Raw genomic sequence first — 11,168 nt, 5'->3', positions numbered from 1 at the left:
GGCCACAGACTATATAACTTCACATTCTTTTGTTCTGCAACATAAAAATTCACATCAGAGTACTTAAGTGATTTTCTTTCCCGATCAAGAGTGAAGGTGAATTTCCAAACTTCCCTTTCCATTCTCAGCCAAAAAAAAAAAAAGCAAGAGTAAATAAAAAGTTTCCTGGTCTCTGAGTTCCCACCCAATATAAGCTTATTATGCAGATGAGCAAAGTGAGTGGGCGAGTGAAATCGTTTGTAACAAAAACCCATTATTCACAGATGAAAAATTTATATTGTCAGCGTAATATCTGCAAGGCTAAACACCACTGGAGAGTATATAAAGGCAGTGAGCTTTGGTGCACAACTACAGAGCTCAGGACACTGCACACCCAAACGAGGGCTCACTCTCTCTTCACCTGCTCTGTTCCACCTCCTGGTGTCAGAAGGTAAGGTTAATATTGAGTGATTGTAAGACTGTACATTCTGTTTAGGGTACAGTTAAGTGTTCATAAGGGGGCAAAGTATTATGAATTAAAGTGCTGTTTTTTCAACTTATACTTTGTTATTATACTACGCGAGGCAGAATTGAAATGAAAAAGTGATGTAAAATGCATTTAAATAAACTTTAACATAATAAAGCCTCAAAGCGAGTCAAAGAAATAATTCAATGAAAAGATATAAGATAGAAAGAAAAACAAAGATTCAAATCAAGGCACTTATTACAAAATTTAACTAATGAAAATTGCATTTTAAAACCAGTGGTGACATTTTGAAAAACAAATATTTTTCTTCGGATTCGATAAATGTGTATACCATTTTGAACAGAAGGCGCCTTTTAAACAGCAGAAATGTGCCCATTTAGAGAGGTTATAATAGTAATTGATCCTTACCAATGAAAACGTATGGTTTTCCAGAAAAGCAAAATCAACATCATCATTCAAATATTCAAATTTCTGATAAGGCTATCAAAAAATCAAAGTCCATGAAATCAGCTCTTTGTAGATAAGACATAGCATATTCAGGGCAGAGAAGTAATGTCATCAGTTATTGGGAATTCTGTGGATGGAGCTGAGTAAAAGCACAGATTAATAATTACTATGTTTTGGGGACCAATAGTAATAAATAAACTATCTAAAATGTCTACATTCCAAAATGAAATTTTAGTAAATACCTTAAGAAAAAAAATCAGATGGTCTAAAGTACCTATTTAAGCTCTTAAGGACAAGGAACAATTTTACAAAGATCTTCAGGGGAGAAAATGATTTCATCGTGTTTTTTTGTGTTTGTTGGTTTTCACACCTCCCCATCAAATTCAGGATCTTAGTTTCCCGACCAGGGGTCAAACCTGTGGCCCCTGTATTGGGAGCACAGTGTCTTAACCACTGGACCACCGGGGAAGTTCCATGTGGTATGTTTTCTTTCACACATACTAATTAATACCTGTGAGAAGAAATTACCTAGCCAGTTTTAAAAGAATTTATTTGGCCTATGGCCCCAGTATACTTAGGGATATACTATATAATATATGTCACCTTGCCTAGATCAAAGATTAATCTTTGCAAAAGACTTCCTATTTAGGAAATATGATTGGTACCACATCTCCTTTTAAATTTGAGTGGAAATGTATAGGTTTTATTAAAGTGCAGACTCTCTCTGTAGGCTAAAGCAGGGGTGGGAGAGTAATTGGAAAGTCTCTCCTCACTGAATAAGATTTTGATACCAAAATGATGCAAATGTTTGCTTTCTCAAGTAGCAGTATTCAAAAATCCTTATTCTTAAATATTTCACAATTCTGTTGACTTTTACACAATGAATAAATAAAGTTTCAAAAATCAGTTATTTATTTAAATAGAAATATTCTACTGCCTGGGGAGGACTTCAAACACTGACTTCTCTATGGTTGTTTCTTATACCAGCTCTCCCAGAAACTACATGTTCCATATCTGCCATATCCATATCCTAATAGAAGATATTGTAAAACCTTTAGGGACATTACATGAAAGCAATTATAGTTTTCAGTTGACTTTCCAACAATGATGTAATCCTAAAGAGGAATGTTTGCTTTAATTTTTTATGTTTCTGAATTTTATGAATGTATAATTAAAAATTGCAATCAAAGACCCTGCCTATATATTTGGCAAGGTTTCCCAAGTTTTCCAACTGTATAAACTGAAGCACAGAAACACACCAAATTAGTAATTGAATATTGGTGAATAAAGGGTGAACATGTAATGCCTATTGTGTTGCTTTATCTAATTGATCACTTAGTCTAAAAGGCAATATTTCAAAGGGAAAAAAAAAATACCACTGCAGGTATTTCCAGTCCTCATGTTTTAGTGCCAAAGAAAGATAGGAAGTATGGCTAAGATGTTAAAGACAAGGTTGATAGTTTAAAATGATAATATTTGTAAAATACTCATTTCAAACCAAATGCCATTTGCTAAAAATACTCAGTCAAATTTTTAACAAATAAGCATAATCAAACTTGGATTGAAATCCCCACTTCTCAAAGTAAATATGGTCGGACTTGAAAGAAGCAGAGAGAAGTTTACAAGAAACACTGGATTTGAGATTTTCATTCAGAAAATAGAGGTGCTTGTCCTGTGGGGTCATTCTGCCCCACACTCATGCTGGTTCCACCCCACCCCACCCCATCCACAGTACATCATCATGTCCTTGGCATCCTATGGCCTCACGGGGCATCTGCTTATGATGCAAGGTATCTTGCAACATGGTCTAGGGTGTCACTAGCAGTGAATGACACATCCTGGACTCAGTCCAATTATAAAACAACCTGGGGACTTTCAAGACTTCAGAAGCAAGCATTAATTTTCTTTATGACAGTGATCTCTTAGTTTCTTAGTTGTGATTGTTCAAGTTGCCAGAAGCATTAGTTCTTGTTGCAAATTGCTTGTCTTTAAAATGATTTTTTTCCTTTAATTTAGAACAGGTCAAAGCACCCTAAAATACCTCAAATCTGTTGGCCGCTTTATAATTACAAAGTCTAGACCAAGTTACACTATTTAAAATATAAATGAATAATACATCTGAACCGACAGCTGGTATGCCAAGTTGTAGCCTGAGGCTGCTTTAAGATGGTTGAAATGCAGTATAATGTAAACGCTTGGAAGTGAAGGACTATTAATTGAAAGCCAGACTGATAGTGGAGAGGGTGGGATCATGGATAAGGTGCCATTCAAGCTAACCATATGTAGCATATCATCTACAGTGGGTATTTTCAATGTTTATCATGGACAATTTTAATTTCAAGTCTGGAAATGAGCCTTCCAATTATTAACAGAAGTGTCCTACACTAATGAAGAAATTTCATAGTGCTGCACATCTTTTGTATTCTTTTTAGCCACCAAAAAAAAAAAAAAAAACTGCAAGAAAAATATATTATAATATTTTAAATTAAACTAGAAATATAATCAGAATAAAATTGATGACTAGTGTTTTCTTTCTACTCTCAATATTTACTTAGTCAAAACTGAACTGGGCACTCTTTCTGCCCCCTTCTGATGCCTATGTCAGAAGCTTTCTCCATCTCCTTTATACTTTAATAAAACTTTATTACACACACACACACAAAAAAAAACTGAACTAATTCACCTGACACTTTTAATATGGTTGAGTGTCTTTATGTCTCCCCTGACTCTGTGTTTCAACAGGCAGCAAAAATGAAAAGCCTTTACTTTGTGGCTGGATTGTTTGTAATGCTGGTACAAGGCAGCTGGCAACGTTCCCTTCAGAACACAGAGGAGAAATCCAGGTATTAAATCTTTAGATTTGAGCCAACATAGCACTATGCTTATAATACAGCCCAAGATAAGTGTGACTAGTAAATAGGTCTCAGTAACTTGGAATAAATGCCCTGTACTGCTTTCAAACGTTTAAAGTATCATTGTGATAAAGGCTTTTCTGGAGTATAGATAGGAGTATGTTATTTCATAACTAAAGGAGTGGGGAATGTTGAAAAATACAATATATGGGAAATTATAGCTCTTCGAAATCTTTGGCTGATCCTGTCTGTCCATTCATTACTCACACTGCATGGTAGATCATTTTAATTATTCACATCAACTTTTTCTTTTTATTTCAAAAAATAACATTGTTTCCTACTAATTGTAAAATTAGTAAGAAATTTTACATGCACATTCATGATAGACAATATGCATGTACTGTATATAAATACATCCCAGATCATTTACAGCTTTGTATTGTATTTTTTCTCTTAGCATTGTATTGTTAGATTATTTTTATAACATTACAAATATCTATTAAAAGTATGATATTTAATGACTACATACTATTTCATCTTATAAAGTACAATATTTATTTAGCTACCCCTCCTCTTTTGAATACTTAAGAGTTCTTCAAATTTTCCTACAAAAAGCCTGCCAATAACATTTTTCCTACATTTCTTACTATTTTCTGAGGATTTATTTCTAGTGGTAAAATAATTATGTCAAAGGATTTGAATGAGTTTAAATTTTTTATATCTTGCCAATTTGCTTTCCAGAAAACTAATACACATACACATTCCCACTGGCATTATAGAAATACTCCTCTCACAATATCCTCCCTGGTATTTAATCCTTGCTAATTTGACAGGTAAAAATAGTATCTCATTTCTATTTTGAGTCTTAATCATATTGAATATTTCCCCACATAGCCATGCCAACCAACTGTTGATTATTGGCATGTGGATTATCCACTACATAGTTTCAAATTCGCAAGTGGGCTTTTTCTTTTCTTTCTCTGAACTTTTAATTGTCTTTCCATTAGCTGCCACATAACCAGGTGATGGAGCTACTTTTTTATAGTAATATATGCAAAACAGAATTTGGAATATAAATCTGCTGCCCAAACAAAAATGATTTGGGACGCTTCACTCTTTTAAAATATTCAAGGCGTGTTGCTCTCTTCTGGCATTATTAACATAATGAGTAGATGAATTTGTTGAAAAAAGATTTATTTAATCCTATTTCAGAAAAAGAGAAGCCAGTTGAAAAATCAGTTGCTAGAATTCCAAATCAGAGTATATTCAACTCTGGTAAAACCATGGGAATCCCATGGCAAATTAAGGTCTTTCTGAACTGCCAACTAAAATGCTGGGGGAACCTGCCTTCCAGCTTCATGTGGTTCTATATTTTGTAGAGAAGCTGCTTCTCAAATGAATCTACTCTTGAGGAGAGATGTAGTTGCACCAATCACTGTTCTTCACAGTTCATTCCCAGCTCCCCAGACCAACCCGCTCGGCGATCCAGATCAGATCAATGAAGATAAGCGCCACTCGCAGGGCACATTCACCAGTGACTACAGCAAGTACCTGGACTCCAGGCGTGCCCAGGACTTCGTGCAGTGGTTGATGAATACCAAGAGAAACAAGTAAGAATTTGAACCTGATCGGAAATGTACACTCAAATGTATTACTTAAATATGTCTAAAATTCTTCCTGACTTTCTTAAGTTATCATACCTATCAAATAATGCCCATAAACTCATTTGATTCTGATGATTTTTAAGCTTGGTGGTGTTAACCTCCGTATTATGCCTTTGCATGTCCCACCTGTCACCCCTTCAAAACTCTTGCTGCTAAGTCGCTTCAGTTGTGTCCAACTGTGTGCAACCCCATAGATGGCAGCCCACCAGGCTCCACCGTCCCTGGGATTCTCCAGGCAAGAATACTGCAGTGGGTTGCCATTTCCTTCTCCAATGCATAAAAGTGAAAAGTGAAAGTGAAGTTGCTCAGTCGTGTCCGACTGTTAGCGACCCCATGGACTGCAGCCCACCAGGCTCCTCCATCCGTGGGATTTTCCAGGCAAGAGTGCTGGAGTGGGTTGCCATTGCCTTCATTACCTACCCTCAAATGGGACATAGACTTTAAATAATTTTCCCAACTTTGGTCTTAGCAATATTTACTCTGTTGCCAATTTTACTTTAAAATTGAAAGCTGACTTTTGTGAAACTGCAAGGTTAGGAATCTAATTCCTGACCAAAAGACAAGAGTAAATTCAACATTCTCTTGTAGGGTTCAAACTCATGACTATGATCACATTCAAAGTATCCTCTAGCCAAGTTCATCACGGTAAGAAATGGAAACAGATGCAGTCTTTTTCTTGTAGAATACAATCCAAGATGCACATTAAAATTACAGCCTAGCAGCACAGCATAAAGAGAGAAGAAGGCACATAGGAACACAAGCCTATCGTAAGGCATACATTTTAATGTTGAATTTCTTTGACAGTGTTGGGGTTTTTGCTGCATGAGGCTACTGGAGGAAATCAGCCACAAGGGTTTCACAGGGATGGTGGAATTTCACAATTTCTTTGGAGGGTGGCCCACAAAGGGAGGGAGTTATGCATGCAAAGTAGCTGAAGGAATCTAAAAATCAGGAAAAGGGAATATATTTGTCCGGATAGAATGGAGAAGGGTAGAGAGAAAGAGAGAAACCAGCAAGAAGAATTAAAGAGGGTTGTTGACCAAAAATTCATAAAGTGGAGAATACAGGAAAGACGGTGATCATGGTCAAAGAAGACACTAGAAGTTCTTGCTAAGGATTACAGACGGGGCTTCCCAGGTGGCTCAGTGGTATTGAATCCGCCTACAAATGCAGGAGACATAAGAGATGCAGGATCGGTCCCTGAGTCAGGCAGATCCCCTGGAGGAGGAAATGGCAACCCACTGTAGTATTCTAAATTCCATGGACAGAGGACCCTGGCAGGTTACAGTCCATGGGGTCACAAAGAGTCGGACATGACTGAGCTACTGAGCATGCATTGGTGAAACAGGAGAAATTACAAATTTGAAAAAATGCAAACTGTCTTCATTTCTAGAGAGACAATGCCACAACTTGGCGAATGAATGTAAAAGAATCCTAGCTCCCAGGTGGTTTCTGTTGTGTTTAAGATGAAACCTTCCAGGGCTTATATATGATGGAGCAACTGACCATCTTTCTGGTCAACCCCTTCCACGGGGCATTCTGTACACATGTGAGGGTGATGTAAGGTCATTTTCTTAGCTTTCCTCACTGCTAGCCCATCATACATTTCCTTTAATTCATTATCCTGTGGTCCTTTCAATGACATTTTGTGACGCTCCTTTGCTTTCCTTTGATTCAATAAACTAACTTTGACCCCATGTGTTGGAATAGGAAATAGAAACCCACTCCAGTATTCCCGCCTGGAAAATTCCATGGACAATGGAGCCTGGCAGGCTACAGTCCATGGGGTCACAAAGTGAGTGACCGAGCACACACACACGACCCTATATGTACAAATGACATGCTGCTGCTTTGTTTTCGAGTGGCATGGCACAGTAGATAGCCCTCACACTTTTGGACTGAAGTAAGGGCAGCGTTAAGAATTAATGATACAGACAAGCAGAAGAGGTGAAAATGGGTCACTGGGTGGAGTAAGGGAGCTTAGCCTCCCTTAATTGTCATTAGATTGCCCCCATCAATCTTCACTCCCAATAATTAATGCAGCTTTCTGATGAGTCTCCTACACACCCTCATCTCCCCAGTCTCCCTCTAACCCCCCTCCACACAGAATCCAGAACCCAAAGCTGCCATTGCTTATAGGTGAGAACCATATTGCTAAAGAGACAGATCTTCAATTTAACTTTCACATTTCTTTCAGGAATAACATTGCCAAACGTCATGATGAATTTGAGAGACATGCTGAAGGGACCTTTACCAGTGATGTAAGTTCTTATTTGGAAGGCCAAGCTGCCAAGGAATTCATTGCTTGGCTGGTGAAAGGCCGAGGAAGGCGAGAGTAAGTCTGTACATTCTTATTTAATTTTTTTTTTTTTTGCTTGATGCTGAAAACTTAGATTACAGTTATCCATAAATGGATCTGCATTATGAAGCCATTAATATAGTCTCACAAAGTAAGGAAATAACTCCTGTTGGTGGGAGACAGTTTATAAAAGTCTCATCTGTTTTATCTTTGAGAGCAAGTGTTAATGATAGCGTCACACAGGTTACTATTTATCCCCCATTATTAGTTGTGTTAAAATTAGATATTAATTTGCCAGTCCAGGAAACTTTTGAGGATAAACAGAGTGCTTCTGATAACTACGCCAGGAAAATATGCTTAAACTAGGACTGTCCAGGAAAACTAGGGATAAGGGAAGAGAAGAAATACTGCTGAAAACTTAGTTTCATTTTAAATATTTACATAGTTGATGTGTTAGTAAGTATTCAGGTAAAAATGTGATGCAGACAGGAACTAAGGATGTTTAATGAAATGGCATTCAAAACAAAAATATGTAGAAACATTCATCTATTTAATGATGTATCCATTTTTTATGAGACTACCATAGAGATAGTCATTAAATTATTACAGTTGAAAATGAGCCTAAGACCTTTAGGTACTTCCTTGGATCTTACCACAGCCGAACAGACCCACAGACCAAACAGACCATCTCATTTTCTTGTGACCATTCTGATGACTTTGAATTATGAAAATCAAGAAATTCATGTTCCACTCTATTTTTTCTTTAGTTGTTTTGGCTGTACCTTATGGTATGTGGGTTTCCCAGCCATGGATCAACCCAGGCTCCCTGAAGTTGGAAACACAGAGTATTAACCACTGGACCATCAGGGATGTCTTTAGAGAGATTTTCAATAAGCGTATTGAGATTTTAAGGAGCTCTCAAGACAAAAGGGAACTAGTATTGTCACTGATTTTTAAAACAGCAGCAATAAAATTTATAAAATCAATGCAAAAATAGTCACACGAGATTATTTTAGAGTGTTTTAAAGAGATACCAAAAATTCTGTTAAACAAACCAGTCAGAGAAAATATCTGATATAGACTAAGGTTTAATCCCTTAAGACTACTTGGCAAGGCTGTTTTGATCATCATTAGTTTTATAGGATATACTATATGTTTCTGAATATGCTGCTGCTGCTGTTGCTGCTGCTAAGTCGCCTCAGTCGTGTCCGACTCTGTGCGACCCCAGAGAGGGCAGCCCACCAGGCTCCCCCGTCCCTGGGATTCTCCAGGCAAGAACACTGGAGTGGGTTGCCATGCCTTCTCCAATGCATGAAAGTGAAAAGTGAAAGTGAAGTCTCGCAGTCATGTCCGACTCTTCACGACACCATGGACTGCAGCCCACCAGTCTCCTCCTTCCATGGGATTTTCCAGGCAAGAGTACTGGAGTGGGGTGCCATTTCCGTCTCCATTTTCTGAATACAGACAAATCAATAGTTTCAATAATAAGTTCTATGTTGACAATACACTAAAATCTTAGAAGCAGCTGGAATACAGAAAAGGGCTTTGTTTCAGGTCCTGGCTCTGCACTTGTCTACCTAATTCCCTTTCTGACATTCAAGTTATGAGGCTTTTTGTGGTAAGCCTTCTGTAAATAGAAACATATGGTTTTCTCAGTGACCCTTACACAGGTTACCAGTGACAGGCAACCAATAAGCATTTCTTTGAAACGTTTAACCAAGTGCTGATTTTACCCCTCCGTTTCTCAGTTTTCCAGAAGAAGTCAACATCGTTGAAGAACTCCGCCGCAGACACGCTGATGGCTCTTTCTCTGATGAGATGAACACCGTTCTCGATAGTCTTGCCGCCCGAGACTTTATAAACTGGTTGCTTCAGACGAAAATTACTGACAGGTGACTGTATTTTAGTTCATCCCTGAAACCATCAAAACTTTCATAAATATTATCATACTGCTATGGGTTGTTCCTACATGAAGGAGAGAGTCTTTACTTTCTTGGTATACAATGAAAATTATGAATCATTCAAGAGTATATTATTATATTTGTTTTTGATCATTACAATTTTATCCTTTCACTCACTGATTCCAAACACTTTTCCTGAATGTTGGTAAGGGACAAGTCATTAGGAATACAGGTATGGAGATGTTAAGCTGGTCATATATTAATAATATCCCAAATTGCTGTGTATGTTGAAATTATAGCACAAAATACCAGTATATATGATATTTAAATACTTAATGCAATAAGTATAGCAGTAAAATTTAAATGCCAAGATTAACAGGCATGTAATAGGTTGGTTGTAATTACTTTTTATAATTATCTATATACTTTATATTTCTTGCTGGGGACAAGTTAGGATAAGCCATCTGTGAAGGTAAATATTTGAAGAGTTCAAAACACAAACGGATGTATAAAATGAGAAGATGAACAGCCTTTATCAAAATAAATCATTGAAACATTTTCTGGCTAAGTTAACTATCATCTATGTATTATACTATGTTAAATAATTGTCTCTCTCTTTTTTTTTAATTTCTAGGAAGTAAGTGTGTCATTCATTACTCAAGATCATCTTCACAATATCACCTGCCAGCCATGTGGGATGTTTGAAATTTTTAAGTTCTGTAAATTTAACAGCTGTATTCTAAAGCCATATTGCTTGCATGCAAATAAATAAATTTCCTTTTAATATTGTATAACCAAAAGATTATAAATTGAATACACCATTGTCAAAATAGTGCTAAAATATCAGCTTTAAAATATGTTAATTCAGAATTCTCTTTCTTTTCTTCTGCTAACCTGCTTAGCAATGAAATTATTTCTCTGTGATATAATTTGTATATATAAATTACTCCAATCACAACATATTTGCATTATAATAAGATAAGGGGAAGGACTGGTAGCCACAGTTGTGAAATGGGAAAGAGAATTTTCTTCTTGAAACTTTTGTCATAAAAATGCTCAACTTTCAGTATATAAAAGATAAACTAAATAAAAATTTCAAGCTTCTTCATCAATGCCTGTATTCTCTCTTCTTTATGGTCCCACTCTTTCCAAATACTCCTGCTTCCTAAGTTGGTAAGCCATAAGCCAAATCCAATGCACAGATATGGCTTCATGTTTTAAATTGCTGCACAGTACTTTAACGCTTTCAGCCAACATCAAAAAACCAAGATATTTTACATCAAAATGTTGATTTCTCATGTTTCTTGAAAAATTAGATCATCAGGCAATACTAGACCCACAAATCAAATCTCTTCTAAAGATGAGTACCAGTTGCCTCCTTCTGAAAAGTAACATGATTTTCAACTCACTATTGTGCCCCCTACACACACACACACACACCACGCACACACACATACCACACACACACACACCGCACACACATACACCGCACACACACACACACCACACACACACACCACACGCACACACACACCGCAC

General features: G+C 36.9%; 1 protein-coding gene across 1 annotated transcript; it reads left to right on the top strand.

Annotated features, from left to right (window-relative positions):
- The first annotated feature begins 263 nt into the window (after window positions 1–263).
- On the top strand, window positions 264–10,741 carry GCG (glucagon). Its single transcript, XM_086363712.1, has 6 exons — window positions 264–430; window positions 3,656–3,756; window positions 5,214–5,375; window positions 7,627–7,764; window positions 9,477–9,620; window positions 10,264–10,741. The coding sequence occupies exons 2-6, from the start codon at window positions 3,665–3,667 to the stop codon at window positions 10,268–10,270; spliced, it is 543 nt and encodes a 180-aa protein (XP_086219838.1). The 5' UTR covers window positions 264–430; window positions 3,656–3,664; the 3' UTR covers window positions 10,271–10,741.
- Window positions 10,742–11,168: the final 427 nt, after the last annotated feature.

This window comes from Bos grunniens, chromosome 2, assembly GCF_055505025.1.
Source record: "Bos grunniens cultivar Pamir isolate PY7600 chromosome 2, Bosgru_T2T1.0, whole genome shotgun sequence".
Taxonomy (NCBI): Eukaryota; Metazoa; Chordata; class Mammalia; order Artiodactyla; family Bovidae; genus Bos; species Bos grunniens.
This window is presented reverse-complemented; position numbering and strand designations above follow the sequence as displayed.

Excerpts from the sequence above, each read along its gene's own strand:
- GCG (XM_086363712.1), top strand. The coding sequence starts at position 3,665 with ATGAAAAGCCTTTACTTTGTGGCTGGATTGTTTGTAATGCTGGTACAA. Across the intron at positions 3,757-5,213 it reads AACACAGAGGAGAAATCCAG|TTCATTCCCAGCTCCCCAGA; the intron begins GTATTAAATCTT and ends TGTTCTTCACAG. Across the intron at positions 7,765-9,476 it reads AAAGGCCGAGGAAGGCGAGA|TTTTCCAGAAGAAGTCAACA; the intron begins GTAAGTCTGTAC and ends TCCGTTTCTCAG.